This window comes from Alnus glutinosa, chromosome 7, assembly GCF_958979055.1.
Source record: "Alnus glutinosa chromosome 7, dhAlnGlut1.1, whole genome shotgun sequence".
Taxonomy (NCBI): Eukaryota; Viridiplantae; Streptophyta; class Magnoliopsida; order Fagales; family Betulaceae; genus Alnus; species Alnus glutinosa.
In genome coordinates this window covers 5,020,020-5,044,957 of record NC_084892.1, presented here as the reverse complement: position 1 = coordinate 5,044,957, position 24,938 = coordinate 5,020,020, and the positions used below count along the sequence as shown (strand labels likewise).

Below are 24,938 nucleotides of genomic sequence, written 5' to 3'. Positions count from 1 at the left end.
TGAATCACGTACGATGTCATTTTGGTTGCATTCCTGGTCAACATCATGCTGCAAAATAAGGAGAAAAGAGAGAGATATGCCTAGGATACACAGGTGGTTAGGTGATCTACATGTCCCAAAGCCCTTTATAGATTAGAAATGAACCCCTACTGTGTTCTTATCGTGTTCCCCGTTTCAATTACATTCCATTCTTTTCTTGTCTTCTTGTCGCTTCTGCTTTCACCCTTTCTTCTTCATGTCGATAATATATACATGCATGCCTATATATATATATATATATATATATATATATATATATATATATATATATATACCTTTTTACTTGTTAAAAAACAAAAAGAGAAACTTAATTATAATAATATATTAAGGAGTAAATATGATTAATTCTTCCCACTCTTTAATAATTAATGCCTTCTGTGTTTGCAGAACTAGAAGGAGGATCGGAGCTTCAATGGGCTCTATTTAAAGACCTCTTGTTTGCAGTTTAATGTTTATACGTATTATTTAATTTTGTTAAAAAATTAATTTTATTATTTTTTGTCAGAATAAAACTACCTTTTCATTGATAAGAAGGAGAATAAAAAATGATGAATGATTATCAGTTTGATGATAAAATAGAGTCTTGTAAGGCAATTGAGTCTTGATTCATGGTACTCATAAATAAATAGTCAACACATCATCTTACACTCTTTGTTTTAATTTAATACTGTTTCTGGATTCTTGTTAACGAGAAAATGAGAGTATAATTAAAGAACATACTAAAACATCCCATGATAGACCAAGATTTGAAGATAAGTGTTTTAATTTGAACCATATATCTCTCTGATCAGCTGGCCCTTTCTACTCTCCGTTCTTATCATCCCCTTCTTATTCTAGTTTTTTTGTTTGTATGTATTATCCGACCAGATTAACAATTTTGATATCCCCGTTATGCATCATTTCATCTACTTCCGTGTTGTGTCATTCATATCCTACATGGCCATTGCTGCTGTTTGCTGATTGAATTTTTGCTTTGAATAAGAGTTTTCTTCTCCATAGGTCTGCCCTCATGGACGATCTATGGGATGCAGGTTAGTCAGGTGTGAGAGGGTATCTTTCACGACCAGTTTAAATAAATTTTTATAGGATATTTAACTACCATTGTATTAGATCTAGTCTACTAGAAGCATATATTCTTTTTAACTATTTTTGTACATGGATAACAGAATATGAAAGTCATAAATAACACTTTATTGTAAGAATTTTGTTTGTATCTATGACTTTGTAACCTCATAGCATGTGACTATGATTTTGCAGAGCTTTATGTTTTGTAGTGTAAGAACTTTATGTTCGTGATCTTTGATCAATTAAATACTCAGATATTTTGTTTAAAAATAAATAAATAAAAAATCTCATGATAGAGGTTTTTCTTAAAATGTAAACTAATTAATGTATTAGTGTCTATTTGTTTTAGCGATTTCAAAACATATGGCTTAAAAAAAAATAACAGTTTTTAAATGCAATTAATGAAAACGTAGATTCCAATTTGGCATTTAAAATTGTGTTTTGAAAATCGTGCGTTTTTCAAAACATATTCCATTGCCTATTACTACTACCTTTTCAAATTTCCTTCCCAAATGAAATACTTTTTATAATTTTATTTAAAAACGTACATTTGACCTGCAAAATTACGAGACTAAACGCACCATTAATGTCATTCTAATGTCATGCATTTTCAGATACATATAAACAAAGTCATTCACCTAATTCATGTACCAAACATGTTTGGGAAATAGATGCATTGGACTTGGAAGAGATGGGACATCTTTGAAGCTTTCAAAAGATTACAAACAATCAAAATGACTAGACAAGCGAATCATCGAATTAATTATTAAAATGATTTGCATAAATCATAATCAAATGGTTTCTATTGGCCTCTTAATGGAATTCGAGGGCAAGGTTCCTTTTTACAATTTCTATCATGGCACCCTGTCAGTCTCCTTCCACTCGGCTGGTTTCAAACTCTATAAAATATTGAAAAAGTTATTTTTTTTTTTAATTTTTAATTTTTTTTTTCTTAAGCATGCGTAATTGACGTGACATGATTAATTCATCATTAGATTAATTTTAAGTTAAAAAAAATTAAAAAATTAATGGTTAATTGAGCATGCCGTGTCAGCTAAGTATGCTAGAAGAATACAAAATAACAATTTTCTTTTTTAAACGAACAAGAATGTCCTTAATCAAATTGCAATGATTAAAGTAATCATATCCATAAGATTAATTTCTTCCACCTAAGCTAGTTGATACTCATAAAATTAATGATATTTTTATACTAGCTAGTTACTTCAATCCATGTACTTCTGTTGGGTTGATTTTTTTAATTACATTCACGAAAATAATTAAATCCTAAAAACATGATTTTGGCTATTACCAAAACCAAAACCCCCCCCCAAAAAAAAAAAAGGAAAAAGGCAAAGAAATTAACAAAAAAAAAAAAAAAAAGGAGAGGCTATCCTTTCTTTCCCAATATTTTTCCTCCAAGTCATTCTTTCTATGAGAAATTATTTTGTACGTATTTTATATTTCGATTCTAAATTATAGAAAAAAGTTGAAACTCACAGATCCAATAATTTCTATATTGAGCTACTTAGAACCTCCTTAATTCCCTCTCCTCCTAGCACTCCCCAATGCCCTCTCCTTTGGCTGGATTAACTAGATCTTAATTCTCAAATAGCAAGACCACAAAAGCTTCAAATTATAATGTACTTTGCAATGCCTCTTTCTAATTAGGAATAAATTTTTCCTCCAAATTGAATTGGAAGAACCGATTTGAAAGAAATTCATCCAACTTAGCCTATTAAAATGATGTATGTCCAAAAGGCATGTGATCCTAATAGAGAACATTAATAGATCGAGTCATATGCATTTTAAACCAATCAATATTGATTTAATACATTGTATTTGAGAAATTTGTTCTGACCCAGTTTGAAGGAAAACTTATTTCTTTTTTAGTATTTAGAAAACATTCTCAAGTAAATACCATCATGTCACTACAAAAAATTCAGCAAATCGCCACTTGCAATTCGCCACGTTTACGGAGCATGTACACGTGGCGAACAGTTTGCCACGTGTAATTGACCACATGTTCAGGGGGTGGTAGATCTGGTTGTGGCGAATTGTACAATTCGCCACGTGTATCTAAATACACGTGGCCACTGTACCACATGTATATTAATAAAAAATAAAAATAACCATCATATTGGAAGCAGGTTTAACCATAGGCTGGTAGCCTCCTCAAACTTTGATTATTTTGGGGGAAATGTAGATGGTACTTAATTAAATCATCTAAAAAATATTATACCCTAGGAAAAAAGAAAGAAAGAGAATTTATAATAACATAAACTAGATGGTGGGTAGGAGATGCCTGCTAGCTCATGCCTCAGATAAATGTAAACTGAAAAACTTTTATATATTAGAATTGTGTAAATTAGATGCCAAAGCAAACGTAGCACAAATTAAGGTTCTATATATAAGCATGACATTTGATCCTGCAAGAAAAAGAATTCTGCTATGGTGTAGTAAGTCAAAGAATAACATGATAAGTAAGACATAGGATATATGGCCGGGGTCCATTGAAGATCTTCAATAACATATATGGTTGGGGTGATCATGCCAACAAAAAAGGAAATGCATGAAAAGATGAGGCTCTAATTTTTGGATACAGGTCCCCTAGCTAGAATCCCCTTGCCTAGAAAGGATTGAGGGGCCAAAAAAAATTGTACGAGATCTGTGAAAGGAGGCTCTGCCCGAATAGAAGGGTTTCTCAATTAAGTAAGCCCCCTCTCGGCAGAAGAACCCCTAGCCTCTCATGCACAACCAATTATAAATAATTTCAATTCTTAATTTTCGGTGTTATAGTGAAATAGAGATTTTTAAAAATTTTACTGTTTAACTTGCTAACGATTCGAACAACAATTAATTGCTGAGAATCCGGATCCGTCGCAGTGAGGCACTGAATTGATCGAAGGGAGTCATGATGCTGTCTAGGTCACTTGACAAAATGAGCAACGGTTTCATTCAAGATCACAGAGACAGTTGAATCCGTTGATATATAAATATATTCCATTAATTATTTGGTCTTTTGTAGAGTCATTTCAAAACAATAATTAAGCAATTGGCCTGGTATATATGCTGGACCAACTCACCCGAACTGTCAATGTCATTGGTTAGTGGTTCATTGTATAATATATGCTATTCATCAACATTTGCTAAACGTTTTTTTCCCGCAAATGATGATTGTATGTATATATCATCACTGCTGAAAAGAAAGCAAAACGCAGTACTAATTAATGCCATTATCAATTGTCACTAATTAATCATAAGTTTTTGGACAAATCTTTATTATGAGAATTAACCATGGCCCTTGATAAACCCTTTGTAAATCTTCATATATGCGATTATAGATCCTCCATTTTAATTTTTTTTTTTTTTTTTTGGATGAATATATGAGTTATATATATATATATACAACCCATTCCAGCAACATATGCTAAAACAAATTAAAGCATCTAACACCAAAACAAACCTGTCTTTCTATCAATACAAGCTAGACATGTTGAACTATACCCCATGGCTAATTGCTACAAATCTTATCTACATTCATATCATTCTTTTTAATTTTCTGTTCCGATCACCCCCTAATTCTGTTTCTCACATCCCAAACAACTTCTTCTAACTATTCTGAAAAGCCAACTTAATATGATAATTAAGTTCTCTAGCTTGTTAGAAAGAAACAAGATGGAGTATAGAATTTGTGTTTTTTTTTTTTGAACAGATAACCTGAGTCACCATATATTACTGAAGAACGTTCGAAAGCAATTACAGAGAATAGAGGTACAGGACCCCATACACCCTAAGCCAGAATAATCTGACTTAAAACAGCTATCTAAACAACACACAAACATTACATGAACAACGTTCGAGCCGCTCTTTACGTTTAAGCACAATCTAAACAAAGAAAAAGATGGCTAATCTAGCTACTATGCCAACAAATAGTCCAGTAACAATTGAGCATTACAAATGCAGATTGTAAACAAAAAAACAAACAAAAAACCCAAACAGAAATCAAACGAAACTGGCGTCGGGAAAAAGCTGTCATCGGCACTAGCGCGTGTAAACTGTAAACACGAGCCTTCATCGATCAGAGACCTCCCTCTGCAGTAGACAACCGCCAAAACCACTAATCTCCAACGATCTCCACCATAGAGAGGCGCGTGTCATGAAGGACCTAGTCGAAGAACACAGATCTTTGTTAACATGTTTTGAAGAGTATTCTTTGTTTTTAGTTTAAAAATGTGTTTTGAAGTGATCCTTAATGGTGAAATAGGTTTTTGTGTTTCGATAAGTAATTTGTGTTTATAGTTGTTTGTTAATGACGTCTTTGACTTGACAACGTACAGAAAATAAAAGACAAAAAACAAAGTTGAAGTAACCTAGCTTAAGCATCAAGCAGTGGTACTGTGACCTGTGTGTTAGAATATAAATTAAATAATTAAATTCATCTTTTTATATCAACTTAAGCTTTTGTGATAATTGATAATTTAATATAATTTTGAGTTCAAACCTTGACTCTGTTATTCACTTTTCATTTTAATTAAACATTTCATGTGTTATACCTCGCTTATTAAGAATGAATCTGAGCCCACATGTAAGGAAGTGTGTTAAAATATTAATTAAATGATAAAATTTTACGTTTTCTACTAGCTTAAGCATTTAGAAGCTTGTTTTCCATAGGTGTGATTGTAATCAAATCATACCTTATTTGTATTGTTTTTACCAATCATCTTTCCCCTATAAATATATATGGGTCATTTGAATTGTAAAATATAATAAAGTAACAAAAGCATAATGTAGGTCTTAGGACAATTTCTATTTGTAGACGTAGGTGTCTAAGGTAGTGTACACTCAATGGCCTCAAAATTCTCTTTGTGTTCGATCCTTTCCTCTAGGCTTCCACTATTTTCTCACATTTTGCACACTATGTGAGTACAAGTGTGAACTGACATTTACCCATGTGGCTTGCAACCATCTCTTTTGTACTATAATTAAATTGCTAGAACGTCAAAAAGATGATAGCTAGGATGGTACCTTTAGCTAGGTTTTCACTCTTTGGCTAGTTCTGTTGAATGTCAATAAGCAATTCAAACAGCAACCCACAGGAGTTTATGACGAAGTTAGGTAGCTTAAACTTTTAAGATAAGTTATAATTAATTAGTTAACATGATATCAGGATTAAAAGTCTTGAGTTCGAACATTGATTTTCATAATTTACCTCATATTTTAATTAAATATATACATGTTGGGATCAATTATTAAGTAGAATTTGAATTCACGCGTGAGAGGAGATGTTCTTTTTTATCCGCTTAAGATAACTTGTGATTTAATACCATATAAGGGAGAATATATATGCCTTAGTGAAAATATAAACCAATAAAAAAGAAGGGAGAATATGCCTTGTATGACTCATCAATAGGGGTTATATATCCATGTTATAGCCTAGTCTACGGCCAGAGATGAGTACTAAATCTTTTACTAAGAGATGGGTATTAATTAAGATAATGTAGAGCTTATTCATTGGAGATGATCAAAGTAATTAATAAAAAAAAAAAATGCTGCGGCTACCAATGAATAAACTCCACATCATCTTAGTACACATTATCACTTAGTAAAAGATTAATTACCTCTAACAGAAATGCTACTTCCTTGTATCATTTTCTTGGCAACTTCAAAACAGAAACAAGCAAGCAAGAAAATGCTGCAACCAACATGGACTACTTTCACATCAAGGGGGTTTTCTCTAGTGGAGGATGGATTTGGTGTGCGTGTGAGAGAGAGGGAGGTCATTATTATTAGAACTACATATATGGGCCGGGAATAGAAAGGAGGATGTTCACAAGTGTTTGAAGTACAAGCAGAAAGTCTTTCTGAGAGCATGCTCCATCTATACAACAACTCTTTGCTGTTGGGATGATATATCATGACTTTGTTCCAGTCATCTTCACCAAAAGCTGTCTCTCTCTGACATCATTATATGTGTGTGTTTGGTATACATTGATTTGTCACTTTCTTGCCACATCATTCGGCATTAGGAGATCGATCCATGTGCTACCTAGAGGTTAATTAGGTGTAGACCCAATGCCCAACGTTTTCAACTTACAAGGGCTTGGAAGTTTCAATAAATCTAGAAACTTTGAATGGGCCCTGGGATGCATGCCAATTGCTATATATCCTGACTATGAAATAAAGCATATATGGTGTAAGAGCTGATAGCGTCTAGCATGCTTGACACATAAGAAGTGATGCCTTTAGTGTTGTAAAACACAAGCATGCACTAATGCTTGATATTCTTTCTGGAGGCATATCTTAGCCATATCTTTTTTGGGTTCTGATCTTTTTTCTCTGGGGAGTCACATTTAGCACGAGATGTCTCTGATATGAATTTTCTTTGTCGATCAATCGGCTTCATAGGACCCTTTATGATGGAACCTAGAAGAAAAGGAAGCATGAAGGGAATTGAAAAGAAGGAAAGAACAATTATTTAATTGTTCTGACAAGAAGAAAAAAAAAAAATTGAAAGGAAAGTTTCCTTGTAATTAAGGGTGTTAAGGAAGGCAATCAACACCAACAAGGAAATCGATCTATCAACCAAAGAAGCAAAAGGCAACTCAAACATATGCCACCAATCGGCCAAACAAGGAAACCAAAGAATTCACAGCGGCAATCAATATTCAAACGCCTACCACGCGTGCTAGATAAGGCAACATATATATATATATTCCATATTCAATGCAATCTTTCCATACCCAATTTCGTCGTGTTAATTAGTGTTGATACGGGATTTGTAATTTGTCTCTCATCCTTTGTGTATAAATAGATAGCATTGTCTGCTTCAAAAAAAAAAAAAAATAGATTGCATTGTAACATCAAGAAAATATACAGTTCTTTTAGTGAATAAATTCTTTTAAAAGCAAAGGTAATAAATTCAGGAAACTTTTCTTTGTTTTTACTTCTTGATTTTATATTTTTGATATCTAACATCCTATCAGAGTAAAGGTAATGAGTTCGAACTTTGCCTCTGTTATTCACCTCTCATTTTAATTAAATCTTTCACATATATGCATGTTAAACCTTACTTAAGAGGTGAAATTTGAGCCCATAAGTGAGAGGGGGAGTATTAGAATATTAATTAAAGTAATTAAATTTATTATTTCCTATCAGCCTAAGCTTATTTAACAAAGGAAACGGCGAAAGGCTTATTTCGGCGATCAAAACCCTAAATTAATGGGAAGCATAAGGTTTTTATTATTGACAAAGACAAAGTTTTATCTGCATTTAATTAGTTAAGAATCTAAAAAGCTTCTCGTGAAGGAAACCACAGAAAAATTATTCATCTAAAGTCAATGTAAATAAAGCATGTTCAAGAAAAATAGTTTTTCTCGTAATTGAGTTTGAATAAAAAAAAATTATTTCAATATATTGAACCAACATTGTCTTTAGAGCATATAATTCTCGCATATATGCTCTAAGGACGGATATCTTTGTCGAAGAATTAATGTTGACAAAGAACCCCAAAATCAAACAATAACAAAACTGGAACAATTTTGGATTACACCATGAGAGAGTCTCACAAAGTTTAACCCTAGCCTAAAAGTTCTCTTTTCCACAACTTCATGTACTTACTTATTCTATGCCCTTTTTCTTTTTCCTATATATTGATCTTAACAAGGCATATATACAGTAGTAACTTGTTCATGACAGATTAATTTAGATACACATAGGCGAATTAAGGCAGCCATCAATTAACATGATAAGTAGCCAGTTCAACAGTACTACTCTCATGATCATCGATCAGTTGAAAACTTGACAAGACTTCCCAAATGTCTGTAGAAAAAGAAAAGGAATTGATGTGTGGGAGTCTGATAAGGTTCCAACCAAATTGCACTGAGAAGAAGTAAACCAAACTGTATTGATCGATCATCGATTATTGTCTTTCAGAAAACATGAAGGGACTTCTTAAAGGTGAGATGACATGTGAAAAATGAGGTAGAATTCAGTCGCTTCATAGCTAGCTAGCGCATGCAATATCCAAAGGGTTGTTTGTTGGTGATCATGCACTAAAACAAAACCCTAGCGAAGCACATGTTCATCAGCCCGGATATATGGGCAAGCAAGAATTTGGACCCCCCTCTCCTGTCTTTGAATATTTGCCAGCTACACGTAAGTGAAAATGGTGGCTCACAATATACTCCACCCACATACATGATATAGTGGGGGGGATAACGTATAGATTGGCTCGATCCCCAACAATATTTCCTTTTTGAACGTCAAAAAACGAAACCCTAGCTAAAAGCTAGTCTTCATTTTGTCTACAACTATACAAGGATTTTTATGACATAAAACATCATTAGTTTATGTGTCTAGCTCCACAAATAAGCTTCGTTTGAAATAGACATATATATATGGAAGGGTCGATTCTCTGCTGTAATTAATGCTTTCTACAATCATATTGTAAAGTGGCTGGTTCCATCCCCATTATGCTTCAACTTTGTAAGTGTTTAGAATTAATAATGATTTATTAGTGTATTCAGGGATGAATCCAAGAGGGCTAGGGGAGGGGTGGGGGTCCAAAATATTTCCCCTTGACCTCCCAAAGATTTTGAAAAGAAAAAAATGCTGAGATCGATGTAATATGTCGAAGTTTTTGAAAGCTCTCTCTCTCTCTCTCTCTCTCTCTCTCTCTCTCTCTCTCTCTCTCTCTCTCCAATAAGGTGGTGTGATGGCGTCAGTTTGTTAAATTTGGTCATCCACTTCAGGGAGAGGTGAGTCACCTCCAATTGAAGTTCCAAGCTCCCATTATCTCCCATCTTTTAAATCAATGAAAGCCATGTGTTAAAAAGTGATCAATCCAACGACCCATGCCTCTCCTCTCTCTTAGCTTGCATGTGGCAGCCGCAATATTCCCCCCTATCCCCCTCCCCCTCCCCCACCACTTTTCTCTCTTGGAAATGTTGGCCCTTGTTAAAACTTAAAAGGGTGTGCATGCGTATGATCAGAAGAGGCCAGGCAAAGCAAAGTGATCTTCTAAAACTAAAAAGAAACAATCAATGTGGCTAGCTATATATACAAGTGCAAAATAAGGGATTTTACTTGGGTGATGTAACGAGACTACAACATATATATACTTACGTTCTGTAGTTTTTTTTATTAGTTTAGATATAATTTAAAGTTTTATATGATCAGAATAAATAAATTTAAACCGTACGTTGAAAAATATCTCTAACCCCAACACTTACACACAAGTCTCTTTACCATTTACTATATTAATAAGATATTATTATCGGGACTGGAATTTCGAAGCAATTACAAGCGGCTCTTCTCGCAATAAGAGCAATATATATATATATATATATATATATATATAATAGCTTTTGATTTAGTCACCGTGAGGCACCGCTGTAGGACTGCAAATTATAATGCAGCTCATACTTTAGCAAAATTTGCTTTATCTCATAGGGTTAATTGTGTATGGTTGGAGCCTTGGAGGAGAGTCCTCCTCCAATCCATAGTGACGTCATTCTTGAGGAGAACATCCTCCCCCTTTGATTAATAAAATTTCTGATATATATCAAAAAAAAAAAAAAAAAAAAGAAATCCTGGCCTCAAGAGAATTTGCTAAAATTGCAACAAGTGCCCCTTTTGAATAAAAATGTGAGTTTAGTATTTATTTTTTGGTTCAAGTATTTATGAAGAATGTTTTTTATTAAAAGTTTTATAAACATTAATATATATTAAATTAAGTTAATTTATTTTACTAATACACAAATTGGGCTATATAGTTTTTTTTTTTTTTGACTAAATATTTATGAAGATAAAAAGTTTGCTTAAAATAGTATTCAATAAAATATTTTAAAACCGTGAAGTGTCATACGTACGGTCATACCTAAAGAAAATAAAAGAAAAGAATACTCACGTTGCCAAAGAAAATATCTTGCCAAAGAAAACTATAAAAGGCTCAAACGTCGTCGTACGTGCGCTACAGTTCAATCTTCTTTTGTTGCAATAATATATGGTGGGTTTTTCTTTTTGTATTTAATTAGTTGCTTGTGTTTATGGTTTTGCCATGAGATGAATGTCTTAAGATTTGCCAAAAGACAGCAATTGAGATTTTTAGTAAAACTTCTTTGGGACAGATCTCAACGAAGCCTCAATTCAAAATGGCTTGATTTTCTTTAATAAATTTACGAGGTTGTTTTATTTGAATTTTTAGTTGTGTTGTCTTGTCTTGGCCGCCTATTTGGAAAGTTGGGTCCCACATAAACTTTCTAATAATTTGAGTAGCTAATTCTTATGGATCGGAATCCGAGTTAATATATACGTCATACCGATCCTCTTCATTTTAAATGAAATAGAAATATCTATTTTATGATCAAGATTTTATTTTGTTATATCTAACGGTCTGCGTACATAAGCCTACACTATTTCAAAATTTAAATTACGTTGCAACATATTCACGATGTGATAACATATATACCGTTAGATCTACGAAACTTAATCTAGACCATAAAATGAATGCTCTCTATTTCACTTAATCTCCAACCCCCCCTCACACACAAAAAAAAAAATTGTGTATATAATAATCTGATAACTGTTTCATGTTCCTTAAGCAGTGAGTAAAGATATGTGCACCAACGTGAACCTATCTGCAAATTAAATGCAGTTTTAAGAAGAAAAATATAGGACCAGGGGGAGAACTTTACCATTACCATTGTTTTTTTATCAAATAACTTATGTACGTGTTACTCGCATACGTCACGTAGAATGAGAAATTAACAAGAAAGATAGATTTGGTAAGATTTTTGAGGAATTTTGGATGTCTTTGGTTGAGCAATTAGAGGTACTCTCAACTCGTAAACACAATATTTGATAATTTACCTGATTGCTAAATTTTATTCAATGATGAAATAGTATTTAAAAGAATGGAATACAATATAAAATAGAGTCCCACATAAAATAAAACTTCACTTATAACTCAACAACCTAACCTGCTATTAACAGGAATTCTAAAAAAGATAAAAGAGATAAACCTAATTCTACCCAAATAACAACATAAAAAGATAAACAGGAGACATACTTCTACCCACACAAAAATCGTAAACTAATTAATAAAATAACTAATGAACTGACCACCTAGTAGAACAATAAAACACTAAAGAACTGATCGAATAGCCTAACATATAATACTTCCTAACAGAGCCGGCTACTACTTAACAATGACTACACGTAACATGCTGCATTAATGCACTCTTATTGAGTGAACTTGAACCTTGGGTTTCTAGACTTCATTTTATTCATCTCCTTATGTTACATAACCCAAAAAGGAAAGAAAGAGCTGCATGCCTTAGCATCTTTCCTATGATCGTGTTGCAATAAGAGCCATAGATCAGGAAGTGGGGTTCCTAATACTCACATGGGAGACTTAATCCTTGAAATAGGGATGAGGATCCCCTCTTATTAGGTTGTTTGAATTTTATAGAAATTTGAGCTACCTAAAAGAAGGGGGTTGCATGAGCCACTTACCCTAGATAGTGTTGGATGCGGGATCTACTAATTACCTAAGACAAGTAAGTCCTATAGCCACTCTCTTAAGTTGCCCTAGTATTAGGAATTTCAATACGAAGAAATAGTCACTTCAAAACTATTGCTTTAAGTTTTGTTTGGTACGTGGAATGATTATTCTATTTAAAAAATTAAATATCTTTTATTAAGAATGGATGAAGGTGGAGAATAAAATAACCTTAGTGTTAGAGTATATAATAATGATCTAACACTTGGAATAGCTACTTTCATTGCACACGAGTGAATGATTATTCCTTCATGAGCCAAATTTCTTCAATTTTCAATAAAAATTATTCATTTTTCTATTGGAATAATCATTCCACGTACAAACATAACCATAATGCCCGTGATTATCCCCACATAATTTGCATAAGCGCACACATTCTAAATTCCCAAATATTTACCCACAAACGTTATAGAAATTCCATTCTTGAAAGTTGTTAACTTGTTGCAATTGAGGGACAAAAATCATGCATAGAAAAACAACGTTTTGCCAAGCGGATAATACCACGTGTTGCATGCAGCAAATATCAACGACTTATAAATCCTGGTTCACAGAGAACACTGCTACAAGGAGACGATTTTCAGGTTAAAAATACACATTGCGGATTGAGATTTTGCTGACCAGATTGCTAATAATTCAAACAATAAATGTGAAAATAATTTGGCTTACCTGCTCGAGCAAGTGTTAGACTGTTTGCTTACTTGTTGGACAAGTAAGCCATATAAAAGCTTTCTCATATTTTCAGTCCAAATTATAAATTGCTAAGATCCGAATCCATCAATGACAGGACACTTTACCTTCTAAGGTTGGATTCCATATTACAACAAAATCGCTGTACACGAAGTAAACAAAAGGTTATTTACAATGAGCACTGAAATTCCCCTTTTGCGAATTTCCTTTGACCAAATTCTTTAAGAAAGACTGAATTTATTTACTTATTTTTCCTTTTATCCTTCTTTGGGTTCAAAACTCACACACACAATTCACAAGGTCACATATTGACCCAGCAAACCAGTTGATTTTTCACTAGTGGCATTATACCCTGAGAAACATAATCTTGTTGATTTTTATTACTTATCAATAAAAATAAATAAATTTAAAAAAAAATAAAAAAATAAAAAAAAATCTTGCCGGTCGTTTCCATTAAGAAATAGTACTTATTGTCAATAGAGTATCTCACCATACAAAGAAAAAATACACACTTGCTCAGCTCATAGTTTACCTATTTTCTGTTTATTTAAGCAACTTAGGGCTTATTTACCTATAACCCTTGAAATCACAATGCAGCATCTAATCTCAAAATGTCCTAACCTTTAATATCTTTTCATTTCAGAACCTTGTGGGTTCTCACCATGATGCAACACTTGGAGATGACTTCAACTTCTTTGGTGGTGGGTTTCCTCCCGAAATCAGCACATATGAATAGAAGCAAAGCATTGCAGCACTAATGACAAAAAACAGAATACAAAGGAGTCAAACCAGATTCAAGAAAGTTAACTCTCTTTTGTCAAATAAAAAAATAAAAAATAAATAAAAGAAAAGAAAGAAAGTTAACTCTCTTGTCAAGTAAATTAAAAGGAAAAAAAAAACATTGGCAGTCAGATAACGCAATACCTAATAGCAGCGTAAAAACCTGTTGGAAATACTTTCTTCGTCTGCACCAACAGTACCATTATAAAGTTAGAAAGATCGAATCAATCGGCCAATGAGTAAAAAGGGTTTTCTGCTTGATGTATTACCAATGAATACGCCTGAAAGTTCTTCCAAAGGAGGACCGCCGACAGTGCTGCAAATTTTGAAAGTATACACATACTTAGTATACGATAGTCTCCCAAAAAGAGAAGTAAATCCGTAACTAAAATCTAAGAATAACAAAAGATATTGCAGGACCCAAAATGTCTCAAGTGAGATTAAATCAGAACCTGCTTGTCCTAGAATGAACGGTAAACTGGATTTTCCTTGCCTCCAGATCTTTAAGCTAAAGGTGCTGAGAGCTAGCAAAGCACCTCCGTAGAGCACACCAGTAGTCAGAGTTGCAGGATTTCTTGAGAAAACAAAACCAAGAAGTCCACCACTTAAAACAAGTCCACCTGTAACAAGACAAAAAAGTTTGCACTAGTCAGTCTTCATTTAAGAAAAAAACAACATCAATTGGAGAAAAAAAAAACACATATGGGCATGTACTTGTACAGTTAACATACTTATCACTAGCAATTTGGACAGAAGCAAAGCGTGTGCAAACCAACTTGCACAAAGACCAGTGGTCCTACAGATTTGACTGTAATAACAATCATAACTGCAATTATAGGACTGCTTTGACCAAGGGACCAACCTCGAACAGTTTGTGACCTAAAAATGCATTGTACAAAAGAAACTATGTTTTGGAGACCCGTAAATTAAGAATCTTTCTTTTCTTTTCTTTTCTTTTCTTCTTCTTCTTCTTCTCTCTTTTTTTTAAAAAAAATAAAAAAAAAATAAAAAAAATCATTCATTATATCGTATGAAAAAACAGAAATCTGAACCAATTAAAGTATATCTGTAACACCCCCAAGTGCTCTATTTGGTTTAAACCTAATTCCTCAATATCTTAATCCTCTTCCTACATTGCAATTAATTGCATTAAACTCCCTAATATTAAGTCCTCATAATTAAAACTGATTTAAAGCCCATCTAAACTTTTCTGTTTCACTTCGATCGATAGGACTGCAATCGAAGTATCGATCGAACCTTTCTGTTTCTGGTTCGATCAATCAGATTGCAATCAAATCATTTTGTCCCTCATTCAATCGATCGAACCCATAATGCACAGTTTTACTTACATGCGTGACATACTTCAACACTGTTATTGGGTCGATCAATCAAAATGTGATCAAACCATTCTGTTCTAAGTTCAATATCGAACGAAACCCAACTTCGTTTGATCGAATCACGCTGTTAGGCATTTTTTACGTTCAAAAAACACCCAAAACCTAATTTCTCTCTCCACATTTCTCCTTTTCCATACCTCGCCAAGCTTCATCAATCAACCAACAACATAAAACAACATCCTCCCACCTCAAAATCCTCCCTTTTCCTACTCAAACCTCAATAACGCTAACTTTTCTCCAACACAACAACAAAAACTCAACAAATTCTCATGCAACAAAAACCTCTCCCTTAATCAAAACTCCAACAATCGAAATCACAACAACGAAATCATTCAATCTCAACAATCAAAACTAACAACATACCCACATAACCAAAATGAAACTCAAAGCGCATAGAGATTTGAGCTTTTTAGGTTTGGCACTCCCCTCCTCCTTTCTTACGCACCCTCTCTCTATGCCTTCTCCCTCACTCTCTCTTGTCACTGCATCTTTGAAGGGGCCGGGGGGAACCTCCTGTCTTTTGATTTCTTATGAAGCTTCCCTTGCACGATTAAAACCTGGTTCGATCTATCGCAACATGTCATGCCCATTTAATGCGTGTCATTTCTCACCTACCCGCATGCGTGATTCTGCCACGTGTAGATTCCATTTCGATTGTTCGAAACCCTACTTCAATCGATCGAGTTGACTTGCTCAGACTCAATAAGTGCTCATCTGCCACATCATTCTTTCTTTTAGCGCCACAGGTCCAATCAATCAAACTCCAACTTCAATCGATCGAAGTTCGCTAATAACATGATATTCAGTCAACCGTCCCATTTTATTAACCCAAAATCAAACACCTATAACCCAACTCTTATTTCTAAATCATCTAGAACCCAAAACAACTCCTGGAAATGTTTCTTAGTCCGCGACAGAACCTCCAACATTCTTAAATCCTTCTTGATAATCTAAAGCCTAGAATAACATCCTTTATCGATTATCCCACGGATTTCCATGATTTGGCGAACATCCTCCGTAATCAAAGTTAAAGCCTACAGAGCATTATTTATCGAGATAGCAACTCAATTACCTCAAGGTTCCTTTTCCTAACATTTAGCAAAACTTGTACCTTGAGGGCTTGCCTTTCAGTGATTTGATTCCACACAAGTATATTCAGTCATTCATATGTGATAGTAACATCTGGGATGACTTGAACAAGGGTGTGAGAACGTTGACCAAGTATATTTTGCTAACCATTTCCTAAACAGAGTTGAAAATAAATTAAATTAAACAAGGACATAATATTTCACAGCTTTTGTATCCCCCATGCCACACCCACAGGGTTACCTACAAAGATCTATCACTTTTAGGAAATATTCTAATCGAAATCACTAAGCTATACATTGAAAGGTTTTTGCCCAACAATCACTGCTTTGTCTTCTGGTCCTTTCACTGGATTAAAGATGTTAAGCAGTTCACCGCTTCTTCTTTTTTTTAATAAAAGGGAGGGGGCAACACGAAGACTTCCCAAGAGGTCATCCAAGTTTTCTTGACAAGCAGTTCACTATACCGCTCCAAGTTTCCTTTTTAGTTGTAAATTTGTAATACTTTCTTTTAATTGAAATAAGCAGCAATTTCTATTTCCCTTGTGTTATAATTCAATCAATTCCCTCAATATGCAAATCGGAATAAAATGGAAGATGGAAACAAATTATAAATCACAGCATAAGTACTTCTCCCTCCACTATCCTACGACTTAAATATGATGTTTAATTCACCTTTTTTTTTATAACTAACAATATTCACTCAGTACAAAAATGGGTTTAGCGCTAGCAGATGGGAAGTATACAAAAGATACGCAAGAGAAAACTAAACAAAAGATTATGCATATGATTTAAAATTACAAAGATCCAAAAACTCCAAGAAAGATACTGAAGCCAAACCCCCTATTTGCTTTGAGTCTATATCTCTCTTAACATGCTTTTGTTGACATCTCTACAACTTTACAAGGACATGGTAGCTAAGGTCAATTCAAGTTTACGTGCTTAGCGTGTTTAAGTGCATGTTAAGGTCTTAAGTTGGGCTGCATAAGAACTTAATTTTTTTTTTTTTTTTTTATAAGTAATTGAACTTAAATTTTGAAGCACCTTAACAAATCAAGTCAACAAATACCATAAATGAGAGAGAGAACTGAATGCCAATATCTAGAATTTTATTATTGACATAAATATGTTTATTGATTGGGATTAACTAACTATGGGTGGATCTCATATGAATATATAACACATATTTTGTCTAAAGCATAGGAAGAGAGGATCAAATTAATCCATCCATCCATTCTTTTTTTTTTTTTTTAAAAAAAAAAAAGTAGATCAACTTAACATGTCCTGCAAAATCATTGCCCAACAAACCCTTAAATAGGTTTCATGTTTTATTCATTAAATTGGAAATAGTTTGACCCATTAAGTGGCAATAATAAAAGTGAGTGTTCTTGTATACTTTGTGTATGAGGCTTTGCGTTTTTCTTTCAATGAAAATTATTATTCTTCAAAAGAATAAAAGTGAGTGTTATCTACCAAGTCTCTCTGATGCAGCAAAGTGAACAATATAGGTGTTTACCAAATCGATACACACTCACCAAAGGGAATGCCAAAACAAAAATCATGGATTTTTGCTCCTCTTTTTGGCTGAATGATATCGTTTTCTAGCACTGGCTCATCCATTCCCAACTTTCCAGCAGCATCTTCTTCTAAATCCGGGTATGACTTTGATGTTCCTCCGACATTCAATTCCGATGCATCCGCTGTATACCTTAGAGTACTCTTAACGTCAGAACTGGAAGCATCTGTCCGGCGCCCTTCAAGGCTCATAAAAACTGTAAACTAGATAACAAAAATGAAACCAAAGAGCACCATATCAAACACTACCGGCAAAAATATTGACAATTACAAACATGTTTGAGCAGACAATCTTTCCCAAATACAAAACTCTGGACCCGGATGCAGATATCATTCTGAGGCAGACTAACATTCTAGTCCAAGCCAACCCAAAAAAAGAAATCAACAAAATAAAATTTCTTCAAAAATCTTCGCGGATCAGAATCCAGTAACAGTTATACATACATACAACTTTTTTTTTGACTGAATTGAGTTTACAATTCAGTCAAGCAAATGACGAGTGTTTGGTATCAGAAAACGAGAAAAGTACTTGGAAAATCCTTCAAACGACGCCGTATTGATCCCAATTTGGCTCATTGAATGGTGAATTACGAGGGTCTCTCAATTACCACGGCAACACGCAAAAATCAAAATTCATGTTTTCACTCTTTCCATATTTCCCATTTCTTCCATTTTATTTATTTATTTATTTTATTTGGCTCGATTTTGTGGGTGCTGGGGGCTTAGGGGAGTACCTTGGAGCAGCGCAGCGATGGGCTTGCAAATGATAGCCTCCTACGTAGCGTCACACCGCCGTTCACTGCAGCGAAGCACGAGAGCTGAGAGATCGTCGCGGCCATTGCTTTGCGCGCGCGAGAGAGAGAGGGAAAGAGAGAGAAGGGGTCTGACTTCTGAATATGAAGTTTTGTTGTATGTAATTAAATTGTCTAAAGCTTCGTTCAATATATCACACTTGTTCTACTCTATATTTGGTCAAAATAGATTAAGATCCGTGCAAAACGGCAGGTGTTGAGTGAAGGGGAAGGACCTCACCTGTTCGGACACGTGTGCAAATAGCTTGAACCCTCTTTGTTCGGACAGTCCAAACACCTGTCCAGTAACCATTTCCTACACTCACATAACCTTACTTAATTAATTGCAGTTACAATTATGGTTAACTTGGATATCCTAACACAAGGCCTGTCAAAGCTTGGGCTAGGCTTAAGTGTTAAGACAGGAGACCTTGCTGTCCAAGGATCCGCATATGGTTCCGCAAATCAAGCTCTTGCAGCCCACGCATCCGCAAACCATACATGCCTTACACGTCCAAGAATTAGCATCCCTTTGATTACTTAGAATATACACAATTATGTTGATCCCGAGTATCACGATCCTACAATCACGTACTTGTGATTCACTGCTACAGTATTCCCCAAACGGTCATATACTGCCTTATATGACTAACGGCTATATGTTGCCTAATTCTGTTCTTCTTTTCCTATTTTTCTGTTGTATTTCTTTGCTTGTGTTCCACATATTCGCTATATAGGAACGATTACTTTGTAACTTCCCTATTATAGCATATTCTATAAAGCTCTCAAAACACTATATATAGTAGAGTCCTTGCAGCTTGGAATTTTAAGCTTCCAAGGCCGATGGAACTATTGATCGATACAAGGCCCGGCTCATTGCAAAAGGCTTCCAACAGCATGATGGCATCGACTATAATGAGACTTTCAGCTCGATAATCAAACCTACCACAGTTTGGCTACTCCTAGCTCTTGCCCTCAATTTCAACTGGCCTCTAAACAGCTCGATGTCTCCAATGCTTTCCTCCATGGAGTACTCACTTAGCAGGTGTTTATGGAACAACCACAAGGTTTCGTTCACCCTCGCTATCCCAGCCATGTGTGCAAGCTAGGTAAGTCTCTCTATGGCCTCAAGCAAACACCAAGGGCCTGGTTTCATCACCTATCTGAAGCTCTTCTCGACCGAGGGTTTGTTGGCTCTAAGGTGGACACGTCCTTATTTTTCCTTCATACCTCCTCCATTCATATTTTCCTACTTGTGTATGTTGACGACATTATTGTCACAAGCAATAATTTGCCTGTTATTAACAATTTGATCTCAAGTTTGCAGGCCGAATTCAATCTCATGGACCTTGGTAATCTATCATACTTTCTCGGCATTCATGTACACCGAGATCCTCAACATTTGCATCTCAGTCAATCCAAGTATATTGTGGACCTACTTCATCGTGTCAACATGGATGTAGCTAAGCCCTACTCAGCCCCATGCACTTCCGGAAAGCGGCTCACAGCCTCTGATGGCGATCCACTTCCAGACCCCACCCTATATCGACATGTCATTGGTGCCCTTCAATACTGCACGCTCACCCGGCCTGACATTTCTTTCACAGTCAACCAGCTTTGCCAGTTTCTCCATTGCCCCATGACTGCTCACCTTAGTGCAACCAAACGGGTGCTATGCTACTTGAAGGGTACCCCCGATTTTGGATTGCTCTTCACCAAAGGATCCCTCAGTCTACACGCCTACCGCGACTCGGACTAGGCGGGGGACCCCTCTGATCGCAGGTCTACCGGTGGCTATGGCGTTTTTCTTGGCTCTCGCTTGATTTCCCGGCATGCCAAGAAGCAGCCCGTGGTCTCACGTTCCAGCACAAAAGCAGAATTACCGTTCCTTAGCCGTGACCACTACCGAACTCTACTGGCTCCGAATGCTATTTCGAGAATTCCAAGTTCCTCTTCCAGCTCCTCCACGCATCTGGTGTGACAACATGGGTGCCATTGCCTTGGCCTCAAACCCCATCTATCATGCTCGAACCAAACATGTTGAAGTGGACTACTACTTCATCCGAGAGAAAATGTTGCATAAAGACCTTACCACTAGCTACATTTTCACTCACGATCAACGTGCAAACATATTCACCAAAGGGCTCACCTCTGCCTGGTTTCTCTTCCTGCGTGACAAGCTGATGATTGTTGCACCTCCCATCAGCTTGCGGGGGGCTGTTAAGACAGGAGACCTTGCTGTCCAAGGATCCGCAGATGGTTCGGCAAATCAAGCTCTTGCAGCCCACGCATCCGCAAACCATACATGCCTTACACGTCCAGGAATTAGCATCCCTTTGATTACTCAGAATATACACGATTACATTGATCCCGAGTATCACGATCCTACAATCACGTGCTTGTGATTCACTGCGACAGTGTTCCCCAAACGGTCATATACTGCCTTATATGACTAACGGCTATATGTTGCCTAATTCTGTTCTTCTTTTCCTATTTTTCTGTTGTATTTCTTTCCTTGCACCACATATTCGATGTATAGGAACGATTACTTTGTAACTTCCCTATTAGAGTAGATTCTGTAAAGCTCTCAAAACACTATATATAGTAGAGTCCTTGCAGCTTGGAATTTTAAGCTTCCAAGTCTGTTCTCTCATTCTCTGTTTTTGCATTAAGAAGGCGAAGCACGTTAGCTTTTTCATTTTATTTTTATTTTAGTATGATTTTTAGAAGAAATTAGATAGACACATTGCAAGTGATATGCACATGCATTTTTATTTATTTATTTATTTTTATTTTTTTTCTAATCTTGTCATTACTATTAAAAATGCATGCGTATCTCATTTTATTAAAAAATAGATATGAGTGATTATGAATCAAAAGAAGAGTAACTCTTATTTGAAGTGACTGATAAAGGGGTGTGAATGAGCATCCGACTATCAGCATTCATAGGTTTTTTTCCTAATCAAGCATAATCATGTATTGGCATGCCCACAACAGATGATTGCCGTATGATCCACCATAATTAATTTCCGTTGGAAGCTATAAAAGTAAAGAGAGAGAGAGGGTTGTTGAGCGAGTGCAAAATCCACGGCTTCTTTGGAAGTGGGTAGAAAAAATGAGTTGGAGCAAAGATATCGAGTGTTAGTGTGTTTGGTAAAGATGAGTTATCTCAACACATGAGATGGCCGTGTGCTATTTCCAAGCACTTTCAGAACATTAATACTCTAAATATCAAATGACAATAGTATTTGGCTTGTTAGCTAAGTTAGCTGAGGTCTTTTGCTCGATGAGAATATTTAGCATATTTATGTCTTTCCCCTATACAAATTTTTTAAAAATTAGTTATTGGATCAACTTAAAAAATTTGTTATGCTGGACAGTAAATAAAGAGCTTCAAGAAATTAGACATGGATAAAGCTTTTGATTCAATTGAATGGGAATTTCTATTACGGATTTTAGCTTTACTTGGTTTTAATTCTACTTGGATTCAATGGATTAGGCAATGTATTACTACTACTTCTTTCTCCATTATGATTGATGGAGCTCTTTTTGGAAAATTCTTACCTTCTCGTGGTCTTCGGCAAGGAGATCCTCTTTCTCCTTTCCTATTTATTTTAGGATCGGAGATTTTATCAAGACTTATTTTGAGAGCATAAAATAGGGGTCTTCTCCATGGTATCAAGATGTCTCGTTTATGCCCTGCTATTTCTCATCTTCTTTTTGTTGATGATGTGATGATTTTTTCTCGAGCTAGTGTTAGAGAGGCTGACGTTATTATTAATTGTCTTGATACTTATTCTTCTTGGTCTGGTCAGCATATTAATATGGCCAAATCTGTTGTGTTTTTTAGCAAGAACTGCCGACCAGCTACAAGGGTTTCTATCAATGGCATTTTGAACCTTGCTCATATTCTTACCAGAGTTAAGTATCTTGGTATTCCTCTCTTCTTGAAAAGGAGAAAGAATGATTCTTATATTGAACTTAAAGATCGTAAATTTGCTAAGATTTATGGTTGGAAAGCTAGATTGTTGTCTCAAGCGACTAGAACTACTCTTATTAAGTCTGTAGCAAATGCAATTTCGACTTATGCTGTCTCTTTTTATTCTACCAAAGTCCTTTTGTTTGGAGCTTAATGCAGGTTTGCGGAAGTTTTAGGCAGGTTTTCCACATGATAAGAAAAGATGTATGTCCTTTATTTCATGTGATAGTATTTGCAAGCCTAAATCCTTGGGGGGATTGGGTATTCGCTCTATGGAATTTCTAAATCATTCTTTATTGGCTCAACTTGGTTGGAAGATGACAATCAATCAACCTCTGTTGTGGGTAGAATGTCTTAGAAATAAGTATCTTACTAATGGTATCTCTTTTTTCAAGGCTTCTTATAATCCTTGTTATTCTTGGCTTTGGAAAGGATTATTGAAAAATCGTAAAGTTGTTGAATTGAGAGCATGTATTTCTATTTCTAATGGTTTGAATGTGGATGTTTGGGACTTTCCATGGATTCCTTTAATGCCAAATTTCAGACCTAGACCAAATGCAAATTTGGTTGTGTTGCCTTCTTTTCTGTTAATGATCTGCTACTTACAGAAGATCGTGTGTGGAACATTCAGTCGTTGATGGATCTTTTTGATCCTACTACTGTTAAGAATATCATGAGTATTCATATTTCGCATCTCTTCATTTGATAAATGGGTTTTGGGCTCCGTCTCCTTCAGGGCAATTTTCAGTGAAATATGCGCATGAGATTTCTATTGTTCAAAGGGTTTGTGTTTCTCCTTTCTCTATGGATACCTGGAAATCCCTTTGGGGTCTCAAAATCCAGGCTAGGTTTAAACATCTCTTATGGAAGATTGCTTTGGATATGTTGCATTCACGTGCAAATATAGGTCGTTTTATTATCTCCGAGGATATGGATGCTTGGGTTTGTCCCTTCTGTAAGAATTCTCTTGAAACCTTATTTCACATTTTATTTGAATGTGATTTAGCTATAATTTTATGGAGGAGCTCTAGTTGGCCTCTTTTTCCCTCAGCTTTCGCCTATAGACATATATCAGATTGGATTCTTGCTATTATTTTTCTTGTGAGGCCGTGATGATGCTTGCTATTCCTAAATATGAAGTTAGGAAATTATAATTGTTTGCTTATCTCACTTTAGACTTCATTTGGATAGCTCGGAATAAACTTATTCATGATGGAATTCAACCTTCTCCTGCAAAAGCAATCAAGCAGATTTCTTATACTTTGGGCTTGCATTGTCAGGCTTGGTCTGACTCTATTTTACCTTCTCTCTGGATTCCACCTTTTGCTGGATGTATTAAAGGAAATTTTGATGTTGTTGTCCATGATGATTTTGTTGTTCCTGCATCAGTTATTAGTGATGAAAATGGTAATATTATTCTAGCTGTTACGCAAAAGTTGACTTATTCTGATCCACTTATTGGAGAAGCTTCTGCTGCTCTTTTGACTTCTCAGGTGACTGCATCTTTTGGTTGTGGGAATTTATTTTTAGAGGGAGATGCTTTACTTGTTATTCTTGCTATCAACAATCCTCTTCTTTTTCTCTTATTGGTCTTTTGCTAATTGCATTTAGATATTAGTTTACTTTTATCTTTCATTCTTAGCTGGAATGCTTTGAAAGTGCCTCATAGTGCCAATTTTCGGACACATTGTTTAGCTAAGTGGGCAGCTTCCAATCATGTTTTTTTAAGCATTCTCATAGGATCTCTTATCTTATCTTCTAATAGGATAAGAAGTGGGAAAGACTAAACCTTGTAACCCTTTTTTCATATTCAATTAGAATATATATATATATATATATATATATTTTTTTTTTTTAAAAAAAACAAAAACACAAGAGGTGAAAAGCTAATAACGAGGTACATAGGGGCACCACTGCAAAAACACAACAACTACAAGAACAGACAATTACCAGGCAAAACAAAAAAAACAAAAAAATGGC

The 24,938-nt window shown here is 35.1% G+C and overlaps 1 protein-coding gene across 1 annotated transcript; it reads right to left on the bottom strand.

Annotated features, from left to right (window-relative positions):
• Positions 1-13,798: 13,798 nt before the first annotated feature.
• LOC133872235 (protein FATTY ACID EXPORT 1, chloroplastic) lies at positions 13,799-19,118 on the bottom strand. Its single transcript, XM_062309685.1, has 6 exons — positions 18,923-19,118; positions 18,149-18,392; positions 14,584-14,751; positions 14,401-14,447; positions 14,276-14,316; positions 13,799-14,105 (listed from the first exon to the last, which is right to left on the bottom strand). The coding sequence occupies exons 1-6, from the start codon at positions 19,025-19,027 to the stop codon at positions 14,009-14,011; spliced, it is 702 nt and encodes a 233-aa protein (XP_062165669.1). The 5' UTR covers positions 19,028-19,118; the 3' UTR covers positions 13,799-14,008.
• Between the last annotated feature and the right edge of the window lie 5,820 nt (positions 19,119-24,938).